This window comes from Cornus florida, unplaced genomic scaffold, assembly GCF_030987335.1.
Source record: "Cornus florida cultivar Cherokee Brave unplaced genomic scaffold, ASM3098733v1 CherokeeBrave_3.0.0_Hap2_Chr01, whole genome shotgun sequence".
NCBI classification, from domain to species: Eukaryota; Viridiplantae; Streptophyta; class Magnoliopsida; order Cornales; family Cornaceae; genus Cornus; species Cornus florida.
In genome coordinates, this window is record NW_026775571.1 from 69,364,660 (window position 1) to 69,391,456 (window position 26,797).

The 26,797-nt window shown below is 37.2% G+C and overlaps 1 protein-coding gene across 1 annotated transcript; it reads left to right on the forward strand.

The window, feature by feature from the left end:
* The first annotated feature begins 2,489 nt into the window (after positions 1-2,489).
* LOC132299553 (jacalin-related lectin 3-like) lies at positions 2,490-20,065 on the forward strand. The gene is made up of 4 exons (XM_059796259.1): positions 2,490-4,018; positions 4,883-5,100; positions 18,392-18,868; positions 19,576-20,065. Exons 2-4 carry the CDS (start codon positions 4,903-4,905, stop codon positions 19,837-19,839), a joined length of 939 nt encoding a protein of 312 aa, XP_059652242.1. The 5' UTR covers positions 2,490-4,018; positions 4,883-4,902; the 3' UTR covers positions 19,840-20,065.
* The last annotated feature ends 6,732 nt before the right edge of the window (positions 20,066-26,797 follow it).

Consider the following 26,797-nt stretch of genomic DNA (forward strand, 5'->3'; position numbering starts at 1 on the left):
GCACCTCTGGTGAGAATTCCGGTGAGAATTCGACGTCAATTGGTCATGTGCCATGCACATGACCATTTTAAACCCTTTATCCCAAAATTGCCCTTCTTATATTGCTTTACTACCTTTCACCATATATATATATATATATATATATATATATATATATATATATTTGTATATATAACCCTAATCACTCTCTCCTTCCCTCATCTCACCAGCAAATTCACTATTGTCAACCCTAATAATGGTCATACAAATATCAACATCGAAGAGGATAGGTTGCAGAGAGCAATCTGATTCGATATCACTGGGTTGCTCTCTCACGATTTCTTGATCTCATTTGTTTCTTCACATAATGATTCCTAAATCATCAAAACAAGATCAAAAATAAAAACCAATCACTGTATCTCTCAAATCAGAAGCAGTGATGAAATGGGTATTGATTAAAAACACATATTCAAAGCTTATGAGTGATTCCAAAATCATTAAATCAAGTTCAACAAACAAAATCAGAAGCAATGATGAAATGGGTATTGATTAAAAACACATATTCAAAGCTTCTGAGAAATTTTCCAAAATCATTAAAACAAGATCAACAAACAAAACCCATCACTGTATCACTCAAATAAGAGGCAATGATGAAATGGGTACCGATTAAAAACACATATTCAGAGACGATGTATATACTCTGTACTCACCTTTTGGCTTCGTCCAACAATTTCTCCCCCTAAATCAAGAAATCACATTCCATCTCCAATCGCAACTTCTGCACCCTCTGGTTCCGGTGTTACGGTGACTTTCTGTAGACTACAACAGCACCAAAATCTAACAAAGTTGGATATAAGATGGTATGAGGTGTGAATTTCCCGAGATGGATGTTGTCTCAACTTGAAGGGAGGTGATACTGATTGAGATAACCAAAAGAAATGGAGATAACTTTCAGAAACTACCATTAGAATTGTTAGTTCATCTTTACTCTATAGAGAGAAAGAGAGAGTGCAAGTCTGTAAACTGTGAATATGCCCTAACTTGAAACGACCGCGTATTGATAGAGGGCTATTTTAATCTTTTTTTCATTTTATGTTATTTTATTATTATTTTTAAATCATAAATAGAAGGTTATTTTAGTCTTTTTATAACTGTCAATAGAGGTCAACGTCCAAAAGGCACTAATCCACACCATTTTTAAAGTATAAGAAAGGTAAACAAGCAATTGGAAGGCACTAAGTATAAGGGAGGTAAACAAGCAATTAGGGGGTTACACGCGTTATATCGATATAATAGAAGTGTAAAGCGAACCTTTATTTATATATACACATAAATCTATATACACATATATACACAGACATATATATCACGTCGCCGGGAGGGACTGAGAGGTTGATGTCGACGACGCCGGGGAGTAGAGGAGATAAAGACGGAGACGTCGCCTTTTGAGAACCACCTTGCTTGCCGTTCAGACCCATCTGAGCCGCCGTCGATCAGCCGAGCTCGTCGCGGCTGCCGTCTTCATCCTCGCTGGTGGAGTTGTTTGGGTTTTGGTGATGGTGAGGCAAGCGAACGGCGTAAGGGGCGAACAGATTGGTGTTGGTGGCGTTTGCGCCGAACGCACCATATCTGACGGCGGGGATGATGGCTGGGGCGGTGGATCTGTTCAAGATTTTCATGGGATTTGTCTCTTCCAAATTTATTGATCTTCTCTCTTTTTTTTTGGATCACTTTGTGAAGGGTTGCTTAAATTTTTTTTTTAATTTTTATATGTCATTATTGCCATTTCTCTCACTAAAAAACACACATAAAGTAGGAGATTTCAGATTTGGAAGGAAATACCTACCAACCTTGATTAATGCCTTAATGGAAGAGATTGTAATAATCGTAACATTCCTGATCCACACAAACATATATACTGAGTATATATATATATATATATATATATATATATATGAGCTCTTTAATGAATGGAAGAGATTTCAAATACCCTATCTATATATATATATATATATATATATATATATATATATATAAGCTTGATTTCTAGTCTGATGATCGGGACAACAAGATCGGTGTGGTCTTATTTTTTAACCAAAAAAATAAAAAATAAAAATAGTTTGGTAGGGACTTGTTTGAAAGAGTAAAAAGATAAAAAGGACATTATATTAATTAAGCGGTGTTTTTGCACAAATTGAAAAGAAAAAGGGTATTTTTTGCAAATATTTTTAAATAAAAATACAATAAAAGATATATTTTAAGAGTGGTTCTTGCATTTATCCGAATAAAAATATATAATGGGTACTTGCTTATTTAATCTTTGAAAAAAATAATAAGAAATAAAAAAATCTAACGCTAAATTACGCTCAAGAATTGATACTTTTATTGTATAATGATCAACAAGTACGAGTCAAGATCATCGAATTGATACTTTTATTGTATAATGATCAACAAGTACGAGTCAAGATCATCTACCCTACACAAGTACGAGTTAAGATCATCTACCGTACACAAGTACGATAAATGATTGAGATTTATTTCACACGCTACTCTGACAAGTCATTTTCATCGAGGCACACGGCATTTATGCAAGTGAGCATCTTTGTTTTGTTTTGTTTTGTCTTTTCTTTTTTCTTTTTCTTTTTTATTTTTTTATTTTTTTATTTTTTTGATTAGGAAGTAAAGAATCTTTGTCCCAAAAAGCAATGTTAATGTCCGTTCACCATGACAACGACCTCAAAGTTCAACTACACGCAAGGATTGATTATTTTATCATATACTAGAGTAATGCTCTAGATGGATCGGATTTTTTAACCATTCTAACGGATATAAGCTTTCCACTTTAAACTTTTATATCAATAATTATTACATTATTCGATAACAAATATCTATTGATAAATTTACTATTATCCTGTCAGGTCAACCAAGTATAAATGAATTATTTCATTTTTAATAAATATATGAAGGAAAAAAGAAAAAGAAAAAAAAAAAAAAAAGTGACAGCAAACAATAGGTAAATAGTTAAAAAGAAAAAAGAAAAAAAAAATCATTTTTAACTACTTAATTGAAATTTAACTATATAGAGTATTTACTATGTGTTTGAAAACAATACAACTATGCTTACTAATGATTCAGATTTAGATCTTAATACATAGAATTTGGCCTATTAACTTTTTAAGAGAATATTGATAAATGTCAATCTCCTTGTAATGCTCAAAATACATTACATCATCGCCAAGGGGTCCATTCATTTGCAAAACGAAATTTTCTCACTCTAACCACCAAAAACAAAACAAGAAGAAGAAAAGACAAAAAAAAGAAAAAAGGAAATAAAAAGAAATAAAAGGAATCAGCATTAAAGTTGAAAAAAAAAAAAAAAAAAAAAAAAAAAAAAAAAAAAACAAATGGCACGATGAATTAGTAAATAAAAAATTATAGTAAAAATAATAGAGACCTGAAATTTTGAGGATATCCATACCTCCTTTGACGGAAACTTTTTTTTTTTTTTTTTCAAACTATAAATTTACAAAAATTAGTTGAGGCATTCATCAAACATATTGACTTCAACAATTGGTAATTAGTTGAATAGTATAATTTTTCTATTCTCAAATAAGAGGCAAGTGTTATGTTACCCAAGTAATTGGCTTGCTCTCCGTATTTGGAAGCCTGTGTTCGAATCTTACACCCTCCCCCTTTTCACTAACTCATAATATTCTTGTCAATATATATATATATACACACACACACAAAATAAGAGGGAAGGGGTTCTAGCAAGGCCATTAGTAAGGAAAAAAAAAATGGCATGAGGGATTATGATGCTTAATATCCACGACGAAAAGATTAAGAAAAATGAAAAATAAAATTACAAATTGCCATCCGAATGGTTATATATACCCTGCCCACCTTCCCCTTGGTTACATACACAACTTTTCCTTCTTTTCTTGTTAATGTTTGCTTAATTTGCTTCCCTCATTTCCTTTCTTCCACTGCTACCATAAACGACCCTCATAACCTTCATTGGGCATCGGCTTCAACCAAGGTTTCTTTTTTTTCTTTTTCCCTCTTAAATAGCTTATTTTTCTTTTGCGTTTCCATTTTATTTTATTTTTCTTGATTATCAAATAGGTTATTATAAAATATATTAGTTAAATCACCTATGCTATTTTAATAGTCTTCATCTAGAAATTTGTGGAAGCTAGAGCATTTACACAGCAATGCCAAATTAACTTCTTTTAGATATTATTAAACTAAATTCGATCATATTAGGGGTGTTATCTTACTTTTGTGTTGATAATGAGCTTGTCCATGCATGTCATCATCATCGTTATTATCTTAATTCCATATGAATGAAGTTCTAGCTTCCATACATATGTATTCTACATATTTATAATGCCATAATTATCAGTACAGCAAGATTAGTGTGTACATGTTAATGGTTAAAAGTATCAAGATGCTACATGTATGAACGGGAAATTTTATCATAGAAACACAAAAATTGAATTTAAAACGAAGATAGGGTTAAGGATTCAATTTTTGTGTATATGGAAAAAATATATATAAGAGTATAATAGTGCAAGAGAAGATCACGCAGGATAATGAGCTCTTCTTCCACAGGAAAGTATACAATATTACTTACATGTGGTATGGTCCGTTTAGAGGTTTATACCACATATTAAATACCTTAAAGTATTGTATACTTTTTTCTTCTTTCACATGCATTTTTTTTTTTTTGAAAGGTATCTTTCTTTCACATGCATTATGTATACGTTAGATACCTATCCAATATATATATATATATATTACACACGCACACATATATATTTATAGCTTTCTTGTGCAAACTTTTTTTTTTTTTTTTTTTTTTTTTTTTGTGGATAAAATCTCGTTGAAACTTTTTTTACAGGCCAAAGCTTAAAGGATACCATGAAGAAGAAGCATGTTACTGTCGGTCCCTTTGGAGGCCAAGGAGGAAAGCCATGGGATGACGAAATTTACACCGGCATAAGGCAATTAATTATACGCTCCGGTATAGTAATCAACTCCATCCAAATTGAGTATGATCAGAATGGACAGTCAAAATTATCCAAAAAGCATGGTGGTAAAGGCGGAGGGGAGAAGACGGTTAGTCCCTTAAAATTTATGTTTCAAATTTGAGCTGATTGAGCATATATCAAATCTGTGTTTAATTTATAAATATAGAAATTTTAATTTTGTGAAATGGCCTCAACTTAACATATGTGCTGGAGTAGTCGTTGATTCGATACAAATCGAGTATGAGAAGAATGGACAGTCAGTATGGTCCATGAAGCACGGAGAAAGTACTGGTGGAAATCAGCACACAGTTAGTCCATTATCTTCTGTTTGATATATATTCGCATTTTACACACACACACACACACACAATTAGTTCTTAATTCTCTCTTAAATAAAACACACACACATGAGAGAAAATCCTTCACAGTAATATGTGTGAGATATAAATTTTGTAATTGACGAATTTCTTGTCAAAACAAGTCTGATCGAGTTATAATCTTTTCAGTTCAATTTCAAGATTTTAGATTGGAAGCGGAATTGAAGGTACACTTGCATGAATTGCATGCTTTCAGAACTCTAGCGTTGCAAAATTTCTCTAAGTGTAAAAACCTTCTATTCAATCTAGCCAACTTGAACCAGTTCAAGCTCTGCATGTTTTTGGTAACTTTGTTTCATACTCTGTTTTGACTTCCAATTTTGCATAGACTTTTACCTTAATAGTTATGCACAAAATTGACTTGTTTTCCAAGTACAATTAGGGTTTTTAAAGTCTATAAAACATATTTTCTAACTTAGGATTTTACGGCTTTTTACATCAAAATTTTGATTTTCATTGAGAGCCTATTATGTGAGATTTTTTTGAGAGCATACACACTATACACACACAAGTGAATTAGGGTGTTGTTCAAAACCTGATCGAAGTTCAAGCTTTGAAGATTGCATCAATATCAATCAGAGAACGTAGATTCATTCATTCAACAACAAATTAAAATTTGAAAAAGAAGATTTTCCGATCACACTTTGAAGGGGACAAGGCACTTGCGGAGTGTTGTTGGTGTACCAACAATCTTTCTACAAGGTTCAAGGAGTAAGTCTGAAGTCGAGAGTTGTTGGATGGAAAGTCACAAAGCCAGGGTCGTTCAGCAAATTGAGTCTTGGTAGAGTGAAGGGGTGTGAGCCTGAGTCAAAGTTTGGTGAACTTTTCTTCAAACACAGTAGATCATTTTACGCTCGGAATAGTGCAAAAAACCTCAAGGTTTTCTAATTCGTTTCCTCGCTAAAATTCGGTGTCATTTTAATTTTACTTGTTTTATTATTTTGCAGCATGATTGTTAATTAACCGGTAATTTACTTGAGTAAATTTGGGTAAAGTAACGCGAGATTAAATCCCTCTAAAATGGTTTTTAAAACTTGACTTTCTATATTTTATTCCAATGCACTACTCAAAATATGTAGTCAAATTTCAATAGCACAACATTATTTTTCTCACAAAAAAAAAAAAAAAAAAATGAATAACACGTGTTGATGATGGTTCGTGATGATGTGAGGAGATCGTTCCACGTCTGTCGAAGATGCAGAGATCAAAGGCTGAGTGGAGCTCCAAACTAGCACAAAGGATTCTCCATGGAGGAGATTAAGAGAGAAACGACAGATTTGCTTAACATGCACCAATGGTAGCTCGAGTCTTAGAAGACCATTATTTATGGTTATAGTTGTGGTGGTGTATCTGTATTCCAACCCCTCTCAATGATATGAGCTTAGTCCTATTTATACTACTTTCATTTAGGTAAGGACCTTTAGTCATGAGGGTTAGCCCTTTTTTTATCCAATTGTCACTCTGCCAGGTAAAGACCCTTGGTCACGAAGGCTAGCTCCCTTTTTATTTAATGGTCACCCTACTAAGTAAGGACCCTTGGTCATAAGGGCTAGGTCTATCTTTATCCAATGGTCACTTTACCTGACCTTTGACATATGGGACATCTAGCCGACGGTCCGAGGCACACTGTTGCCCTCTTCGAGGCGGTGATGATGGTCTGTGTTCAATGCAGGTCTTATCAGTCCATCAATGGTATATTTAATGTATTATGTGGTCTCTATTACTTAAGCTCAGCTATTGGGTATTAAACATTCTCTCCCCCTTATGTAGACCTCGAGGTGAGGCGATTCCTTGGAACTCAGCCACTTAACCACTGATTCTCAAATTCCCGCAAAGTAAGAAGAGATAGGGAAATTGCTTGGGACTTGTCTTCTTTGGTCCCGAGCTTTCTTACTTCCTTTAAGCCACGAGCTTCTATTCAGGGGGAGCTTGAGATGAATAGTTAAGTTTTAAGCTCTCGAGCTTCTATGTAGGGGGAACTCGAGATGAATAGCTAGTTAAGTTTGAAGCTCTCGAGCTCCTATGCAAGGGGAGCTCGAGGTGAACAATATAACTTGATCTGGATATAAGCCTGGCCTATCCATAGGAAGGAGGCTTCAGAGATAGTGCATAACGATAGCCTCAAGCTCCTATACAGGGGGGAGCTCGATGTGAATAGTATAAATGATCCAGCTATAAGCCTTATCCATAGGAAGGAGGCTTCAGAGATAGTGCATAGCGATAGCTTCGAGCTCCTATGCAGGGGGGAGGTCGATATGAATAGTATAGATGATCCAGATATAAGCCCTATTCGTAGGGAGGATGTTTTAGAGATAATGCATAGCGATACCCATTTAACTGGAGCAGGGTACTTCCATGACAATAAGAGAGTGAAGGGTATCGACCCCCTCCTCTTAGACTGTGTAGGCTCGTAGAAAGAAGCCCATTCGACTGGAGTGGGGCTTCCCTTGTGAGGTCAAAAAGATAGTACTCTGGTGTACGGTACAAGTTCTTTACAGTATGCAAATATGGCCTTGCATTAATGATATAAAAATGACAGGTGACCTCTGACGTAGAGTGGTTATCTACAACATGTCTATAAAAATGGTGTATACATCATTCTTAATATTTTTGAATAGAACTCTTGTAGGTTAATTTTGACTTTCTTGATGAAATTCTTTTTTTCAATCTCGGGCTACTATAGTTTGGAACATGCATTTGTTGGACTCCAATCACTCACAATTCACAGCAATAAATGAACATATGGACCATTTGGCACTGAAATTGGGAACTATTTCACAGTTCCGACAACAGATGTTGTCAAAGAAATTATTGGACCCCATGGAAGATCTGGTTCTCATCTTGATGTGAATCATGCGATTGGTGCACATTTCACACCGAAAACAATTTTAACTGAGCCATTCGGTAGCCAAAGCGGAGATGCATGGGATGATGGCAAGTATAGTGGAGTGAAATAGTTAATAATATGCTTCGGAATAGTTATCGACTCTATCCAAATTAGGTATGATCAGAATGGACAGTCAAAATGGTCACAAAAGCATGGCGGTGGATGTGGAGAAAAAAACACCGTTAATCACTATAAAATATATTTTGTAATTTGAGTTAATTGAATATATTTTGTAAAAGCATGGCCTTGCATTAATTTGATATTCAATTAACTCAAATTACAAAATATATTTTATAATGATTAACGGTGTTTTTTTCTCCACATCCACCGCCATGCTTTTGTGACCATTTTGACTGTCCATTCTGATATTCAATTAACTCAAATTATATCCCTGGAGTAGTATAAATAGGTGAGTCATATAAGTGTATGATAGACACACAAATAATTGAGCAATACAAGATATAAGAATTCAGTTCTATAGAAGTGGCTGTTTCTAGTGATGTGGTTCAATATATAAAACAATGACATCTGTCCCAAGTTAAAAAATTTGGAACAGATCCATTTATAATGGGTTAATTTGGATAGAATTCATATTACATATACAAAATTTGTTGGAGTTTGGTGGGCAAGTGAACACAAATGTGATACACTCACATATATTCAACTAAATTAGTAAACACATAATTCAGAAACAGCCACTTCTATAGAACTGAATTCTTATATCTTGTATTGCTCAATTATTTGTGTGTCTATCATACACTTATATGACTCACCTATTTATACTACTCCAGGGATACTTCTAGTATATGAATTTAATACATACAATTAATGAATCATACTATTTCATATGAGCCAAAATGTTCCATGCACTAGCAATTATTATAATAGTCATTCTACTTTCCCAAGTATCACTTGGTCTTTTTAGATGAATCTAGACAAGTCTAGATTAATCTTCGAACATCCCCCCTTAATTAAGCTAGATTTGTGCAACTCCAAGTTTCTTCTTCAATTTGATAAAACTTTTTAACTTCAATGCTTTTGTAAAAATGTCTGCAATCTGATCTTCGGTTTTGCAACGTTTGATGACAATTTCTCCATCTTTAACCAAATCTCTAATGAAGTGATACTTGATTTTTTATAGGGAAAAATAAACCTAACCTACCTTGACCAGCCATCAGACCTCTTCGACTCTTAAACGATAATATTTTGTTATCAAAGATAAAGATTTCCATCGAATAAGAATGATGACATTTCTTATCCAGGATAATGAAAGATGACGTGGTTCAACAGGGTAAGGATAACCTTGGCATAATTTGAGAAAGTTAAAGGAGTAAATCATATCCCCGACAAATCTGGCAACAAATGATTTCCTCTGATCTCGCACAAATGGATCTCCTACGAGACCAATTTGATTCCAATCGACAGCTATAAATAGGGCACCAAGCCATTAAAGAAGGTACAAGAAAAAACCCCTAAACAGAATATACATAATTATTATGTGATACGATTACAAGTACTAACTTGATCGTTGAAGGGTCCTCGGCTGGCACCCCACTGGTGCCATTCGAGGTGACGTCCCTTTGTTTTGCAGGTAAAGGCCATCGTTCCGAGTCGCGAGGATTTTAGCATCAACAGCTGGCGCCGTCTGTGGGAACGATTAGTTCTCTAAAGAAATAATAATCCTGACGCGACTTGGCTCGGAAGGCAAGACGAAAGTTTCGGATCATGGAAACCATTCCAAAGTCATCAGTCGACAATGAGTTTCCATATTCTTATATAAGGACGGGACTCTACATCTTGATTAGCCGTCCATCATACTGGGGGCAAAACGGTGGGTTGCGTAATGCCACCCAGTGTACGATGACAATAATCAAAATTTGGCACGTCGACCCAGACAGTCCAGTGTGGTGTTTTCCATCTAGCGATGCTTGGTCCCCTCACTACTGAGATGTGGTCGTCTAAGACTAAACTCTGTATCATATCTGGCAGCAGCCAATAACCAAGGCCTGATCATTGAAGACTAAGGCCTGGTCCTTCTGTGCCTATATAAGTGAGTTGGTTTCTACCCCTCAAGAGGATCACTACCAATAAGGGGGTTTCTACCTGCTAGTAAAGCCTCTACCACTAAGGATGTCTCAAGCAACGGAGTCTCATTACTCCGTCCGTTCGTGCAATTAGGGTGGCCTTCTACACCCAAGAATGTATCGAGGCCTTTAAGTCCAAGGAAGTCTAATGTTCCTCCAGATCCCATGAGGTCTGTATTTCCAAGGAGGTTCCTAAGTGAAGGGCAATCATTGGACCCAACGAGGTACTGGCCACCAAACCATCATCTGTTAGCCGTTGGGTACCATGCCCCCATCACGCCAATCGCTGGACACCAAGCCTCCACCTACCAGGCGACAGTAGTCACCTCTCTTCCTTTGCAAGAATTGCCTATCGACTTCAGATTATGCAGAATTTTGGATTGGTAATCTATTGCAGGTAAATTTTCAGTAATTATTTCTAACACAATCTAATGTTTTTAGACAACTGTAAATTGTTGCAGCACCAAACACCCCATCCGTTGTATAAACGTCTATAGAATGGGTTATCACCCAAGATCCCACCATCGGGGGCAGAATACTGGATCACACGATATCAATCGTCGATCTACATATGATGACAAGGTTTAGAAGATTGACGTGCCAACTTTGGTACATCGAGCTAGTCGGGTTTCTAGTCTCTTTCCTTTAGCGACCCCTCGAGGGCACTAGTCGTACAAGACCGGTGCCCGATCCTCCAAAACCATAACCAGGTAAGTCTCTACACACCGGGAAAGGTATAACCCTTAGTTATCATGAATCAAGGCTTGGTTATCCGAAACCAAGGCCTAGTCAACCAAGATTAAGAATTGATTGCCCAAAGTCTACAAAGGCTCGGTTATCCAAGATCAGTGCCCGGTCACCCCAAGTCTGGTCATCAGAGACCAAGACCAGGGCCTAACTGACAAAAGTATAATCATCAGAGATCAGGACTTAACCTACAAAGGTCAGGTCAAAAAATAATCCTCCCCCTCACGTGTTATACCTATGTGGTAATTAATTCCCTTACTAAAGAGACGAGCTGAGTGAAGCTCGTAAAACATAATTCCCTTAGTAAAGGGATGAGCTGAGTGAAGCTCGTAAAATTTATTCCCTTGCTAAAGGGACGGACTCAATGAATCCCGTATCAATATCCCCGTACTATAAGGGATAGTAAATAAATCACCTGTACTAAAAGGACCCGGGTTAAATGAATCTTGTAATCAATATCTCCGTACTATAAGGGATAGTAAAGAAATGTCCTGTACTAAAAAGACCCGGGTTGAATGAATCCCGTAATCAATATCCCCATACTATAAGGGATAGTAAATAAATGTCCTGTACTAAAAGGACTCGGATGAATGAATCACATAATCAATATCCCCGTACTATAAGGGATAGTAAATAAATGTCCTGTACTAAAAGGACTCGGGTTAAATGAATCCCGTAATCAATATCCCCGTACTATAAGGGATAGTAAATAAGTGTCCTGTACTATAAGAACCCGGGCTGAATGAATCCCGTAATTAATATCCCCGTACTATAAGGGATAGTAAATAAATGTCCTGTACTACAAGGACCCGGGCTGAATGAATCCCGTAATTAATATCCCCGTATTATAAGGGATAGTAAATAAGTGTCCTATACTACAAGGATCCGAGCTGAATGAATCCCGTAATCAATATCTCCTTACTATGAGGTATAGTAAATAAAAATTCCTTACTAAAGGGACGAGCTGAGTAAAGCTCGTAAAATTTAATTCCCTTATTAAAGGAGTGACGACCTGAGTGAAGCTCGTACAATTTATTCCCTTACTAAAGGAAAAGTACCCAAGGGTACTAAAAATAGTACATAGGGGAAGATTACCCAAAGGTACCAAAAATAGTACCCAGGGGCAGAGTACCAAAAATAGTACCCGGGGGAAAATTACCTAAGGGTACCAAAAATAGTACCCAGGGTCAGAGTACCCAAGGGTACTAAAAATAGTACCCAAGGGAAGATTACCCAAGGGTACCAAAAATAGTACCCAGGGGCAGAGTACCCAAGGGTACTAAAAATAGTACCCAAGGGAAGAGTATCCAAGGGTACTAAAAATAGTACCCAGGGGAAGATTACCCAAAGGTACCAAAAATAGTACCCAGGGGCAGAGTACCCAAGGAAAGATTACCCAAGGGTACCAAAAATAGTACCTAGGGGCAGAGTACCCAAGGGTACCAAATATAATACCCAAAGGAAGAGTACCCAAGGGTACCAAAAATAGTACCCAGGGGCAGAGTACCCAAGGGTACTAAAAATAGTACCTAAGGGAAGATTAACCAAGAGTACCAAAAATAGGACACAAGGGAAGACTACCCAAGGGTACCAAATATAGTACCCAAGGGAAGATTACCCAATGGTACCAAAAATAGTACCCAAGGGAACAGTACCTAGGGAGAAAAAAAGAAAAAGAAAAAAAGTACTGTTCACTTGAACAGTACCCGCGGGCACTTTTCCCGAAGGAACAGTGCCCGTGGCAAAAATATATATATATTTTACATTCCCAAAGTTAGACGAGCAAGCTTGGGAATGAGGGGTAACTAATAGGGAAAAATAAACCTAACCTACCTTGGTCAACCGCCAGATCACTTTGACTTTCGAACAATAATATTTCGTTATTAAAAATAAAGATTTCTATCGGATAAGAATGATGACATTTCTTATCCAGAATAATGAAAGACGACGTGGTTCAACAGGGTAAGGATAACCTTAGCACAATTTGAGAAAGTCAAAGGAGTAAATCATATCTCCGACAAATCTGGCAACAAACGATCTCCCCTGATCTCGCATAAATGGATCTCCTGCGGGACCAATTTGATTCCAATCGACAGCCATAAATAGGGCACCAAGCCGTTAAAGAAGGTACGAGAAAAAACCCCTAAACAGAATATACATAATTTTTATGTGATACGATTATAAGTACTAACTTGATCGTTGGAGGGTCCTCGGCTGGCACCCCACCGGTGCCATTCGAGGTGACATCCCTTTGTTTTGCAGGTAAACGCCGTCGTTCCGAGTCACGAGGATTTTAGCTTCAACAATTCTAATATGCTTGCTTCTGCCATTAAAAACTGGATTCTTGTTAAGTGCAATTGCTGAATTATTATAACAAAACAAAACAGTATCTTTCACCTGAAAATACTTCAAATCTTCTAATACCCATTTCAACCATAGTGTTTGGCAACTAGTTGTGGATAGAGAAATATATTTAGCTTCTGTAGTTGAAAGTGCTACTACTGATTGCTTCTTCGATGCCCAAGATACTGCATCTGAACCAATGTTAAAGACATAACAAGAAGTACTTTTGTGATCATGCCCACTACCTCCCCAATCACTATCACTATATCCGATTAGAGTTGAATTTTGACCCCTCTTGTAATGAATTCCATAGTCAATTGTACCTCGAACATATCTCATAATTCTCTTTCTAGTATCCCAATGACTTTGCTTTGGTGCTGCTATGAACCTGCTTAGCATGCTAACTGAAAACATTAAATCTGGTCTTGTTGTGGTTAAGTACATAAGACTTCCCACAAGACCTCTATAGACAGTAGCATCAAAATCTTCACTCCCATCATTTTTGCTTATAGCATCAAAATCTTCACTCCCATCATTTTTACTTAACTTCAAACCTACTTCCATGGGTGTTTTACTTGGTGAGGCTTCCTCCATTTTGAACTTTGCAAGCAAATCTTTTGCATATTTCGTTTGTGAAATTATGATCTCATCATTGTCTTGCTTAACTTTGATTCTAAGGAAATAATGAAGAAGACCCATATCTGTCATCTCGAACTCATTCATCATCAACATCTTAAACTCATCACACATTTTCTTATAACTACTGGTGAAATTTAAGTCATCAATATATAAACAAACTATTAAAATATTTCCACTTTTGTCTTCCTTAGTGTAGAGAGCATGTTCATAAGGACATCTCCTGAACCCATTCTTTATGAAAAAAAAAATAATCAATGTGACAGTACCAAGCCCTTGGAGCTTGTTTTGAACCATATAAGGCCTTCTTCAAATAACATACCTTGCCTTCTTCACTTTTCTTCACATAACCTGGTGGTTGCTTAATATAAACTTCTTCTTTAATGTAGCCATTTAAAAATGCTGATTTAACATCCATTTAATGTATTTTCATCCTTTTTGAGCTGCTATTGCAAGAATTAATCAAACTATCTCCAATCGTGTCACCGGAGCAAAAATTTCTTCATAATCGATGCCATGCTTTTGTTTGTAGCCTTTCACAACAAGTCTTGCCTTGTACTTGTCCACTCCTCCCTTCTCATTTAGCTTTGTTTTGTAAACCCACTTCACAACAAGTGGTTTTTTGTCTTTTAGAAGCTCGGTTAATTCCCATATCTTGTTCCTTTTGATTGCATCAATTTCTTGGTCTATAGATTTCTTCCATTTCTTATCTTTTGCAGCTCCTTCAAAATTTATTGCATCAACAAACATCACAAAATTTATCAAGTTATCTCCATCAATTCTTCTTGTTGCTTCATAAATATGTTGGATGCTTCTTGTTTTTGGATGAGGTGATTTTTCATCACTTGATGATGATGAACTAGAGCTTGGAGAATCTGGTGTGTTTTCAAAATGCTGAACATCTTGATCTTCTTCTCTGCTTTCTATATCCACAACAATTGAATTCTTTTTTTGAATGGTATTTTCGCATTTCTATGCTTCTTTTTCATTGAACTTCACATCTCGGTTGATGATTATCTTCTTTGTAGTAGGATTGTACAACCTATATGCCTTCGAGCTTTCACTATAGCCAACAAAAACATACTTTTCAGATTTATCATCCAATTTACCTCTCTTCTCGTCTATAATATGGGAGTAAGCAATATTGCCAAAAATTCTTAGATAATTAACACTTGGCTTTAATCTGTTCCAAGCTTTATAAGGAGTCATTCCTTGAATAGCTTTTGTTGTAGCTTGATTTTGTAAATATGCCACACATGATACTGCTTCACCCCAAAAAAATCTTTGGCATCCCCTTTGCTATCAAAATACTTCGAGCCAACTCTATGATGGTTCTGTTTTTCCTTTTAACAACTCCATTTTGTTGTGAAGTCCCTCGAACAATTTTCTAATGTCGAATGCCATGCTTGATCAAAAACTTCTTATAACTGATGTACTCCCCACCTCGATCAGATCGTATGGTTTTGATCTTGTATCCACTTTCATTTTTGATAAGGGCTTTGAATGCTTTAAATCTTTCAAATGCTTCACTCTTTTCTTTCAGCAAATAAATCCATGTATTCCTGCTATAATTATCTATAAACGTCAAAAAGTAACGATTACCTTCCATTGATACGGTTTGCATTGGTCCACACAAATCTAAATGTACCAACTTAACTGGTTTTGAAGCTCTCCATGCCTTTCCAATGGGAAAAGGCTCTCGATGATGCTTTCCCAAAATGCAGGCTTCACAAACTCTATCTTCTCTATTGATTCTTTTCACCATGTTCTTTTGACACATGTGGCATAATGAGTTGAAACTCACGTGCCTATATCTGTGATGCCATAGCCACAATTCTTCATTTATCACGGCAATAAAATTGACCATCTTCTCATACATAAGCTTCATTAGAAACATTTTGTTTTGTGTCATTTGTACCTTTGTAATCAGCCCACCATTTTTGTTTTTGACCACACACACATCTTTATTGAAGCGTACATCATTTCCCTTTTACAGAATCTGTCCAACACTTAAAAGATTGTATTTAAGACCTGGAGCATAATATACTTTAGTAATCTTCTGCACTCCCTTCTTGCTTTTAACAAAAATGTCGCCTTTTTCCTCTAACGTAATGCCTTTTTATTATTACTAGTTTTGACTTCACTTAGGATAGATTCATCCAAATTTGCAAAGGCATTTTTATCTCCAGTAACATGATTGCTGCAATCACTGTCGATATACCATATATTTTCTGAGACTTCTTCTTATGTATTGCAAGCCAACATGAAAATTCATTCTTCCTTTTCTTCCTCCTTTTGTATGAATGTCAAACTGCTGCTTGCTTCATTGGCATTCTTTTTGAACCAACAATCTACTTGAAAATGCCCCAATTTTCCACAATTGAAACACTGGAGATGATATGAGTCACCGTGACCTTTACCTTGTCCTCTGGCTCGGCCTCGGCCTTGACCTCTATTCATTCCTCTTCCTCTTCCTTTATTAGGAGGAAAATTAGCATTTTCCTTAGACTCAAAAATTCTTCCTTCACTATTTATTCCTCATCCTCAGCCACCTCGATCACTTCTTGTTCCCCTCGAATCTTCTCTAAAAGAAGTTTGAGTATGAAATGCTTGTTCTAGAGGCGTTGAATCAAAATTCTTTAATCGAAGCTCATGAAATTGGAGTGATCCCATCAAGCTATTTAATGACAAAGTCAACAAATCTTTCAACTCTTCAATTGCTACAACAATGTGTTCGAATTTTCTAGGCATACTTCGGAGAATTTTTTCAACAATTCTTTGATCTTAAATATCTTCTCCATTCACCTTCAATTGGTTAGTGATCGAAAGAATACGATTAAAGTATTCTTCTACACTTTCAGAATCTTTCATCTTAATCGTAACGAATTCAACTCGAATAGCTTGCAATATCACCACTTTAACTTTATCTTCACCCTTATAAATGGCCTGTAACGTATTCCACGCTTGCTTTGCTGTAATGGCTGTCGAGATTCTTTCAAAAATTACTTCATCAACTGCTTGATAAATGAAAAACAACGCATTCCTGTCCTTCTTTCGATTCTCCTTTAACTCATTGAGTTGTGCATGACACAGCCCCGTTTAATTCTCTGGTTCTACAAAACCGTTTTCAATAATTTCCCATAAATCTTGGGATCCATACAACACCTTCATTTGTATGCTCCACTGATTATAATTCTTCCCATTAAACTTGGGAAGTTAAGGCCGCAACATGTTGTTAGACGCCATTTTTCTTTGTCGATCTTGTGACAAGGCTCTAATACCACTTTATTGGAGTTTGGTGGGCAAGTGAACATAAATGGGATACACTCACGTGTATTCAACTGAATTAGCAAACACACAATTCAGAAACATTCACTTCTACATTACTGAATTCTTATATCTTGTATTGCTCAATTGTTTGTGTGTCTATCATTCACTAACATGACTCACCTATTTATACTACTCCAAGGATACTTCTAATACATGAATTTAATACATACAATGAACCATAATATTTCATATGAACCAAAATGTTCCATGTACTAGTAATTATTATGATAATCTTTCTACCTTCCCAAGTGTCACTTGGTCTTCTTAAATGAATCTAGACAAGTCTAAATTAATCTTCCAACAAAATTTCCTATTTACAATACACGACATCAAAACCCTAGTATTTATAATTTTATGATCTGTTTGTCTATCCCCTTTCTCCCTCATCTCTTTATGGTTATATATTTGGCCCCGAACAGAGGCTCTAATAAAGATTTCATACCCTTTAATCAAAACCTTATAGTTTTGGAGGAGTGACAGTGAAAAACAAGAGAATATCTAAAATCGTTATTCCTATGTTCTAATGAGTCAACCTTAATTCATTCCAAGTATACTAAGAAGAAGAAGAGGAGCAGTGGAGTGGAGAGAGAGTGGCTGTGGCATGAAGAGTGGCAGTGGTGGTGCGGCGGCTGAGGAGTGATGGTGATTAAGGTTTCGGAATGAAATACTCCTCGATCTGTAATCCCTCATTATATATATATATATATATATATATATTGGTACACATGTCAATCTTTTATTATGACACATCACCCATTAGAAGAACTTCCTTCTTATAAAGCCTAAGGTAAGTATTATCCTTTAAATTTATCCTACGAAAATAACTCACTTTTCTTTTTTTGCGCTTTTATGCTTGACCAATACTTTGGTAAAACTTGATCTCATTATAAATTTTTTTATTCTCTATTGTGTAATCACTTGCAAATCTCAATGCTATTGCCTAACTTCCTCATTTTGGTCGATCAATCGTTATAGGTCAAATTTGACTACCGGTCTGAATATCTCCTTTCAATCTGGGGCTATTATAGTTCGGATTGTGCACTGACATGTGTTCAATCTCTCACAATTGAAAGTAATCAGAGAATATACGGACCATTTGGTACAGAGAAAGGAAAATATTTCAAGTTTCCATTAACAAGTGGCAAGATTGTAGGATTTCATGGTAGATCTCATCACTATCTTGATTGCTTTGGAGCATATTTGGAGCCAAGTTCAGATCCCAATCAATCCAAATCTGTTGAGTCATTCCCATATACACGCCAACAAACAGTTGTTGGACCTTTCGGAGGCTACGGTGGAGATCAGTGGGACGATGGTATTTACACTTCAGTGAGACAGTTTATCATATATGCTGGAGTAGTGGTTGATTCCATACAGATTGAGTATGATAAGAATGGAGAGTCAGTATGGTCTCATAAGCATGGAGAAAGTACTGGCGGGAACAAACAAACGGTTAGTCCATTTTCTTCCATTTGATATATACTCATATATATATATATATATATATATATATATATATATATATATATATATTTCTGATAGATATTCACATTTCACACAAACGGTTAGTTCTTAATTGTTTCTCAATTTTCTTTTCGGAAGATAAAGCAAATACACACCAACAAATTGTCCCACTAGAAGCTCCAACTCTTTATCTCTCGTCTACTATTTGATGTACACAGAGTGATAGAAATTGTTTTCAAAGTAACATGTTTTCAAGACACTCTGAAATGATCTCAATCGTTCTCAGTAAAAGAGTATGGGAGAGAATTTTGTTTCATGTGTAAATACTATATTTTGCCATGTGAAATAAATGTCCGCAAGGCTGGTAAATAACCTATATATGTCTATATATATATATATATATTATTTATCAAAAGAAAAAAGAAAAAGAAGGCGATAATATTCGCACTCCACTTTTCTTCCATTGTACTTCATTATACTTTTTCTTTTAAAAAAATGACAATAAGGTCCCTAAGCTCATTAAAACATTATCCCTTCTGATAATATTGTTAAATTTCATTCTACTTTTTCTTTTAATTGGCTATATAAAATATGAGGTGTTTGTAAGAATATTGTTAAATTTTCTTCTCTGAAGGTATTTATATGTTATGCTAAAAATGGTATCCTTATTAATTTTGTTAATGGGACTCTTGTAGGTTAAATTTGACTATCCAAATGAATTTCTTCTTTCAATCTCGGGCTACTACAGTTTGGAATCTGCATTTGTTGCACTCCAGTCACTCACAATTCAGAGCAATAAAAGAACGTATGGACCATTTGGCAGTGAAATCGGGAACCATTTCACATTCCCGACATCATATATTGGCAGCAAAATTATTGGACTTCATGGAAGGTCTGGTTCTCATCTTGATGCGATTGGTGCATATTTAATGTCAAGGCGGATTTCATCTCCAAGCTGATTTGGGAAGATTGTTGAGTTCTGTGGAAGGTCCGGACACTGTCTTGATTCCATCGAAGCACATTTTTAGTTGTTCGAACCACTTTAATTATATATACTAGTATTTGGATCAATAAACCTGTGCTTGCATTGGATGTGATCAGAATAATGGATGCTCTGTGTTGTACTTCCTTGCTAAAGCTAGCGAGGTGCAAATAGTAAAGGCAACACAGTAATTTCCTAGTTCATGATGTTCTTGTTTTCATATGTATATATGCTTGTATGTTTGATTTGGTATTTTATCCTGTGAAAATATTTCTACGTACCTTGTAATAAGATATTAGAGGAACAACCTGGTATGTTGTCTCTGATTTCTCTTATAATAAAGGTTGGTCTATTTAATATAATAGAACTTCTTGCTGGGTCTATCAGGTGAAACTCATTTCCATAAATTATTTTGTGACATTACATATATATATATCTTGTGTTGTTATTGTAGATTCGGAGATAAGGAGTATGAGATTTGAAAAATAAAAAAATAAATAAATAAAAAATAAATAAATAAATAAAAATTATATAATATATATTGTAATAAGACTATCGAACTCCCGACTTATAGATGAGGGTACTTGAAGGGATGACCCTTAACCCTCCAACAACACTGCCACACCTGTAATAAGACATCAATAGAATCACTCCTTAAACAGCTTTGCCTTGTGTGATGAATTCCCTTATTGCTTTTATGATCGAATTATCAATGGTGGGCCACGATTGTAGAAAGAAATGCCTATCCATCAGCTCCTAGGGCCTTTTCTTTGTTAAGTGAGGACATACAATGTTTGACAACTTTGTAGTATTTTTGGTTGCTTATGATTGGAACTCATTCTGGGGTAAAAATTTAGCCTTTATGTCACGCCCCGCAACTAAGAGGCTACGCCATGCAAGCGCCACACAAACGCCCAACAGACGATGACATGGAGCCTGCATGGACCGGAGCTTTCTAGACTTCTCTACAAAAGTATAGAACTTTCCAGAATTCTCTAGATTAGTGTGGAGTTGTCTAGCCTTTTCTAGACTTGTCTAGAGTTATATAGAATTCTCTATAATTCTCTAGACTTGTCTTGTACATTGTAGATAGTTCTAGAATTGTGTAGATATATTTTTGGAGGATTCTAGACACTTAATCTAGGCCACACATTTATACACATCTAGAATGTTCTTGTAAGGCCAAAGGCCTATAAAATAGGAGGTGGGAGTTCATTTGCTCCTCACCAAGCAACCTAAGTTGTAATCTTCTCTCAAGTAATACAAGTGTTCATACATTCCCAAACTCTCTTGCTCACTTGCCTAATCTCTTCCTACACACCCAAGTAAGCAAAGTATTTGTCTAGCCTTAGTCTTCACTAAGCTAGCACACTCAGGTAGGCTGACTTAGCGCTTCAAGGGGGCTTGAAAGTGTCTAAGGCCGCACGTGAGCTTGGAAAGGTCCAAGTATGTGACATTTAGTACTGTTCAGGACAAGTTGATGTACTTAAACCATCAAAGGGAATACCTAAGCAATGGACTATCAAGTTTCTCTATCAACATGCCATGAAAACCACTCATAATCTTATTTCCATTGTCGCCATGAAAATGTAAGCATTAAGATTAATATAAGGATCATCAAAGACAAGATAATTAACTTACATCAATCATTTATGAACATTGAAATTCATTACAAAAAGTAATATGCTCTAGATTATGAGAAGACCAAAAATTATACATATTTATCCCCAAAATAGAGCCTAATCTAAAACATGATTACAAGGGAAGGCATCATCACCTCCCTAGATGGAGGTTTAGTTACCCATTAATGCAAGGGGTGGAGAGAAGGAAGAAAAAGAATTCTCCATTGTTGCACCTTAAGCTCCAAAAACACCCAAAAAGCTTTCCACCTCCCCTCTAGCTTTTTAAATTTGAGATATGAGATATATATGATCATACCCCCTTCTTATCCTTCCAAAACCTACTCCCCATACTCCAAAATCCCGAGCTCCCCCCTCTGGCTCAATCTCCACCACATAAAAGGAAGATAAGGGAACAAAAATGCTGAAAAAAAGGGGCAGGTGAACTGCTTGCAGAGGGCCGGCGGGCTCTCGCGAGGCGTCGGCGGGCGCCCGTCGAAGCTGCGGCTCGCGAGGATGTTACTGGCATGTTTGGCGGGCGCCCGCGAAGCGATGGCGAACGCCCGCGGTGGTGCGCGGGAGCTACTGCGGGGGCTTCTGCAAGGCACCGCGAAATTAAACAGAGAGGTGAGGCATTCGGCCGGCGCCCGCGAGAGCTTGCCTTTGCAACATTATCAAGGCTTCTTGCAAGCCTTCTTCAAGCCGGACCGTGGATGAACTCCCACGACGAACACTCAGTCATGACTTCATAAAATGGCAACAGGAGAAGTCAAGTCCAAAAGATGACTCCCCGGCACAGCGCACGTATTTTAACATAATTGATGCCAAAACCGCTTCTTTGATCAAATTCAGGGAGACCGACCTGAAACAAGACAAAAGTGAAAAAATAAATTAAAACTGTACATTCTACTCCATTAACAGACTTAACTAATGCCAAGAAAAGGGCGCTTGAATATGCAATATTCAGCGCTTATCACACCCCCAAACTTACATTTTGCTAGTCCCTTAGCAAAATAAAATATAGAATCTAGGAAAAATGACAACATGCATCAATCATTAAGCAAGAAATTTATCTATGAAGCTCCAATGTAACATGGAATGACAAAAAAAAATAGAGGAAGTTCCATTAAACAGACTACCTTGCATATATGAAGCCTTAATAATCAAAATGGCAAAAATGAGTTCAATCTTAAATGCATCAATCATTAAGCTCTATATAAAAACTTCAATTATCATCTCTTGAATAACATGAACTCTAACTTCAGTGATAGTGGGCCGAATTCCCAATATGCGGCTTTTACCCTCTTTTTCCAATCCCAAGAACACATTTTCACATCCTTAAATCTCCTTCAAAATGAGGTCCCCATGGCATAATTTTATTCACAATGCAACTTTTATTACTTATTGAGAATTCTATTGTTCACACAAAAGAAAACTAACTATTGGTTGTGCAATGCCAAAATCCCTTAAGCTTTCTAACCAACCCATGTAGCAAGCGTTAGGCCAACAACTCCCAAACCAGATGGCTTTAGGGTGCTAAGTGTAGAAACACTCCTAGGGCTTAATAACTCGAGCTGGAAAGGCTACGAACTTCGACGAACCAAATTTATTTATTTATTTTTTGAATAACCGTGCAATGTCTAGGTTCTTTAAGCTTTCTAACCAACCCATATAACAAGTGCTAGGCCAACAACTCCCAAACCAGATGGTTTTAGGATGCTAAGTGTAGAAATACTCCTAGGGCTTAATAACTTGAGCTGGAAAGGCTACGAACTTCGACTGGTCATTGATTGCTCTCTTTTTTTTTTCTTTTCTTTTTTTTTTTCTTTTTTTTTTTAACTTAAATGCCAAGGGTATCCATTCATTAGGGTCATTAATTCAGATCACTGAGTCCCGATCAAGGTCAATTCGGGTTGCATGCCTCACAATTAGGTTTCCGATGTGCAAATATGCAATGTGAAGCATAAAAGAGTATGAACTCTGACAGAAATTTAATTAAAATCTTTATACAAACCAACTATGAATCAACATGTTTATTTCAAAAGTTTCCTTATTTTCAAAAATTATATTGGCTTCTATACACAAAGTATTACGTACATGCTTCAACTTTCAATAAGTTCCATAGTTACACTATCATTGCTTTAAACAACATGATTTTATTAACTTATGAGCATAAAAAATGAGCAAAAATCATACGAATGAAAGCACATGCACCCCCAAACTTGAATGTCACATTATCCTCAATGTGAGAAGACAAAGGATAAGAGAATTAGAAAGAAAACTGGAGAGTGCGAAGAACAATAGTACCAAGTTGAGGAGGAATAGAGTAGCGGTGCAAAAATAAGCCACTTTGTGAATTCCAAGAGCATACCCCCAAACTTGAAATCAAAAACCTGTCAAAAGCATCTATATAGAGCAAGAATCAAATGAATCCAAAAATTACTAACGATAACTGCAATTTATTTCAAAGCTAGAATCCATGCAAAATAACAAAAGAGATGCAGTTAAAAGTTGAAAAGAACTTGGAAAAGAAATGCCAAACGCGGCCCAAAAGAAGTCTAAAAGTAGTACTACTGCAAAAGGGAAATAAAATGAGAAACGGGAAATCAATCCTCCATCGGCATGGAGGAGGAAGCACCAGGTGCGCCTGGCGCTCGGTCTATCAATGACTGGAGCATAGCCTACAAAATCGCTTGATTCTCTTGGGTTTTCTGGACGGTACCCTCTATAGCATCAAAGCACAAGGAAAAAGTATCGAGACAAGCATCCAAGGCGAGATAGTCGGCGCGAGTCGTGACATCCGGCGATGGGACAAAAGTGGCAGCTGGAGAAGCGTGGGCACCAGGAGAAGGAGGAGCAGGAGCCACAGGGGGGGCCGGAGCACCCCAATCCAACTCGTCACCAATGCGGGCCTGACGAGACGTCTAAAGTTGAGCTGTGCTGGACTTCCAGACTCCAAGGGTGAAGTTCAACATAATTTTCTCTTTCTGTTCACCACGGGGAGCTCGGAACCCCATATTTTTAAGCAACCTTGTAATAAGGTATGGAAATGGGAATACCCAGGTTATGGTGGTGCGCGACCAAACCAAGATTAATTCCTTGTAGATTTTTAGCAATTGGTCCCAGACAAGTTGTGGGATACAAAACCAACACTCATTTTCAGCATAGTAGAGGGTTTTCAGAAATTCCCCCTTTCGCTCAGGATGGCCTGGCACGGGTAGGACGTTCTTGGCCAGGACCGAATCGAGAAACCATAGCCGGCAAGGTAAGAAAGATTTATTGGTGCTTGTGGTTCTGTTTCCGGTGAATTGACCATGACAAATTTCTCCCACAATGTCCGCTAAGGTAGGCTGATCAGGACCTTCAACATAAAGGGGGAGGCCCGCCTCATCCACTGGCGAAATCAAAGGGCAATCCATAGCCATAGCAAGGTCATCGAGGTCGAATTCATAATCATTATCATCAATGGTGGTTTTGATTTTGTCTGATTCCTCACATGAGTGGACCATGTTGGCATAGAATAGACGGACCACACGCGGGAAGTAAGAATGAGCGCGCGGTTTGAAAATAGAGGCTACGCCACGAGCCCTTAATTCGTGGACGGACTATGCGGTCTCCACATTGCTCTCGAAAGTAGGTGTAATGTCAAAACGAGCTTCGGTTTCAATTGGCCATTCAGCCCAATTTAGGGGCAGAGGAGCATTAGAAGGGCCCTCGGATGACCTAGCACGCTCGGAAATAACCCTAGGAGCCATTGGAATGAAGAAAATTGGTTCAGGACTTTTGTCAAACACCTGGTATGTAGCAAAAATTAGAAGAGAGCAAAATTAGGTTAGAAAGGTGAAAATTCCAAAAATTTGCAACTAAAATCAACCATGCACAATCCCAACAAAGTCTACAACCTTCACCACATCAATGCCATCCTCCATTGATCCACAAATTGAAAGAAAAGAAGAAGAAGACTTACCTCAAGTTGAAGAATCAAAAACTCTCTTGTTGGGGCTTGGGGATGGAAGATTAAGAGGATGAGAAAGATGGATGGAGATTAGGATGGAGGAGGATCGATGATAATGAAGCGAGAGTGAGAGATTTAGGGGTGAAGGAAGGTTTGGGGCGCAGGTTGAGAGAGGAAGGAGGGTTTATATGAAATAAAAATGGGGGAAAATGGGCTTAAAAGCCCATTTAATCTGCCAATGATGGGTGACGGGCGCCCGCGGATGACCTGAGTGTACTGACTAGTTTGGCGGGCGCCCGCGGGAGCTTATGAAATGCTGCCTTGTGCAGCATAGTCAGGTTTGGTCAACCCACGGACGGAAGCACATGAACTTCCAGCATAGATTGGAGAGCAACGATATCATGATGACTGCAAAGAATGAAATGGAATGAACTAATTCACCACGATAGTCCTACGATGCAAACTTTGGATAGAACGGGAGATGTGTCCAAACGACTTCGAATATTCCCCGAAGTTGAACAAAGATTTGGATATAATGAATAAAACCAAATGGAATTGCCGGAATGCCCAACATAACAATTCAGGAAACATGCACATTCCTGGTCGACTTCGTAACTTCCTGGGAAAGTCTTGGCACTGAACGTGTAGAACACAGAAGCTAAGAATTCGGAAGAATTGCTTCTCATGAATGCTAAATTTAATGTCGATAGCTAGACGAACCAGGCTTAGCATGGCGCACTAGTCCTCATAAATTGGGTCCGTCAATAGGACCTTCTCAACTTTCCGGATAGGGACTATACCATCAACATAAGGCTTAAGGCGTTGGCCGTTAACCTTGAAGAAAGATTCATTGGTAGGATCTTGGAGTTCGACTGCACCATGAGGGAAGACGGCGGTGATGATATATGGACCATCCCACCGTGAGCGGTATTTACCGGGAAAGAGTCTCAATCTAGAATTGAAAAGCCAAACCTTTTGTCCTGGGGTAAAAGACTTTTTGACAATGTGCTTGTCATGAAAAGCTTTAATCTTTGCCTTATAGATTTTGTCGCTTTCATACGCATCATTTCGAAGTTCCTCAAGTTCATTGAGTTGCAATTTACGAGTAGAGCCGGCTTGTTTGAGATCAAAGTTGAGTCTTTTTATGGCCTAATAAGCACGGTGCTCTAGTTCAACTGGGAGATGATAAGCTTTTCCAAAGACAAGTCGATATGGTGACATGCCAATGGGTGTCTTGTAAGCCGTTCGGTAAGCCCAAAACGCATCGTTTAATCTTAATGACCAATCTTTGCGGTCCGGTCGAACCGTTTTTTCCAAGATATGCTTAATCTCCCGATTAGATACTTCCACTTGACCACTCG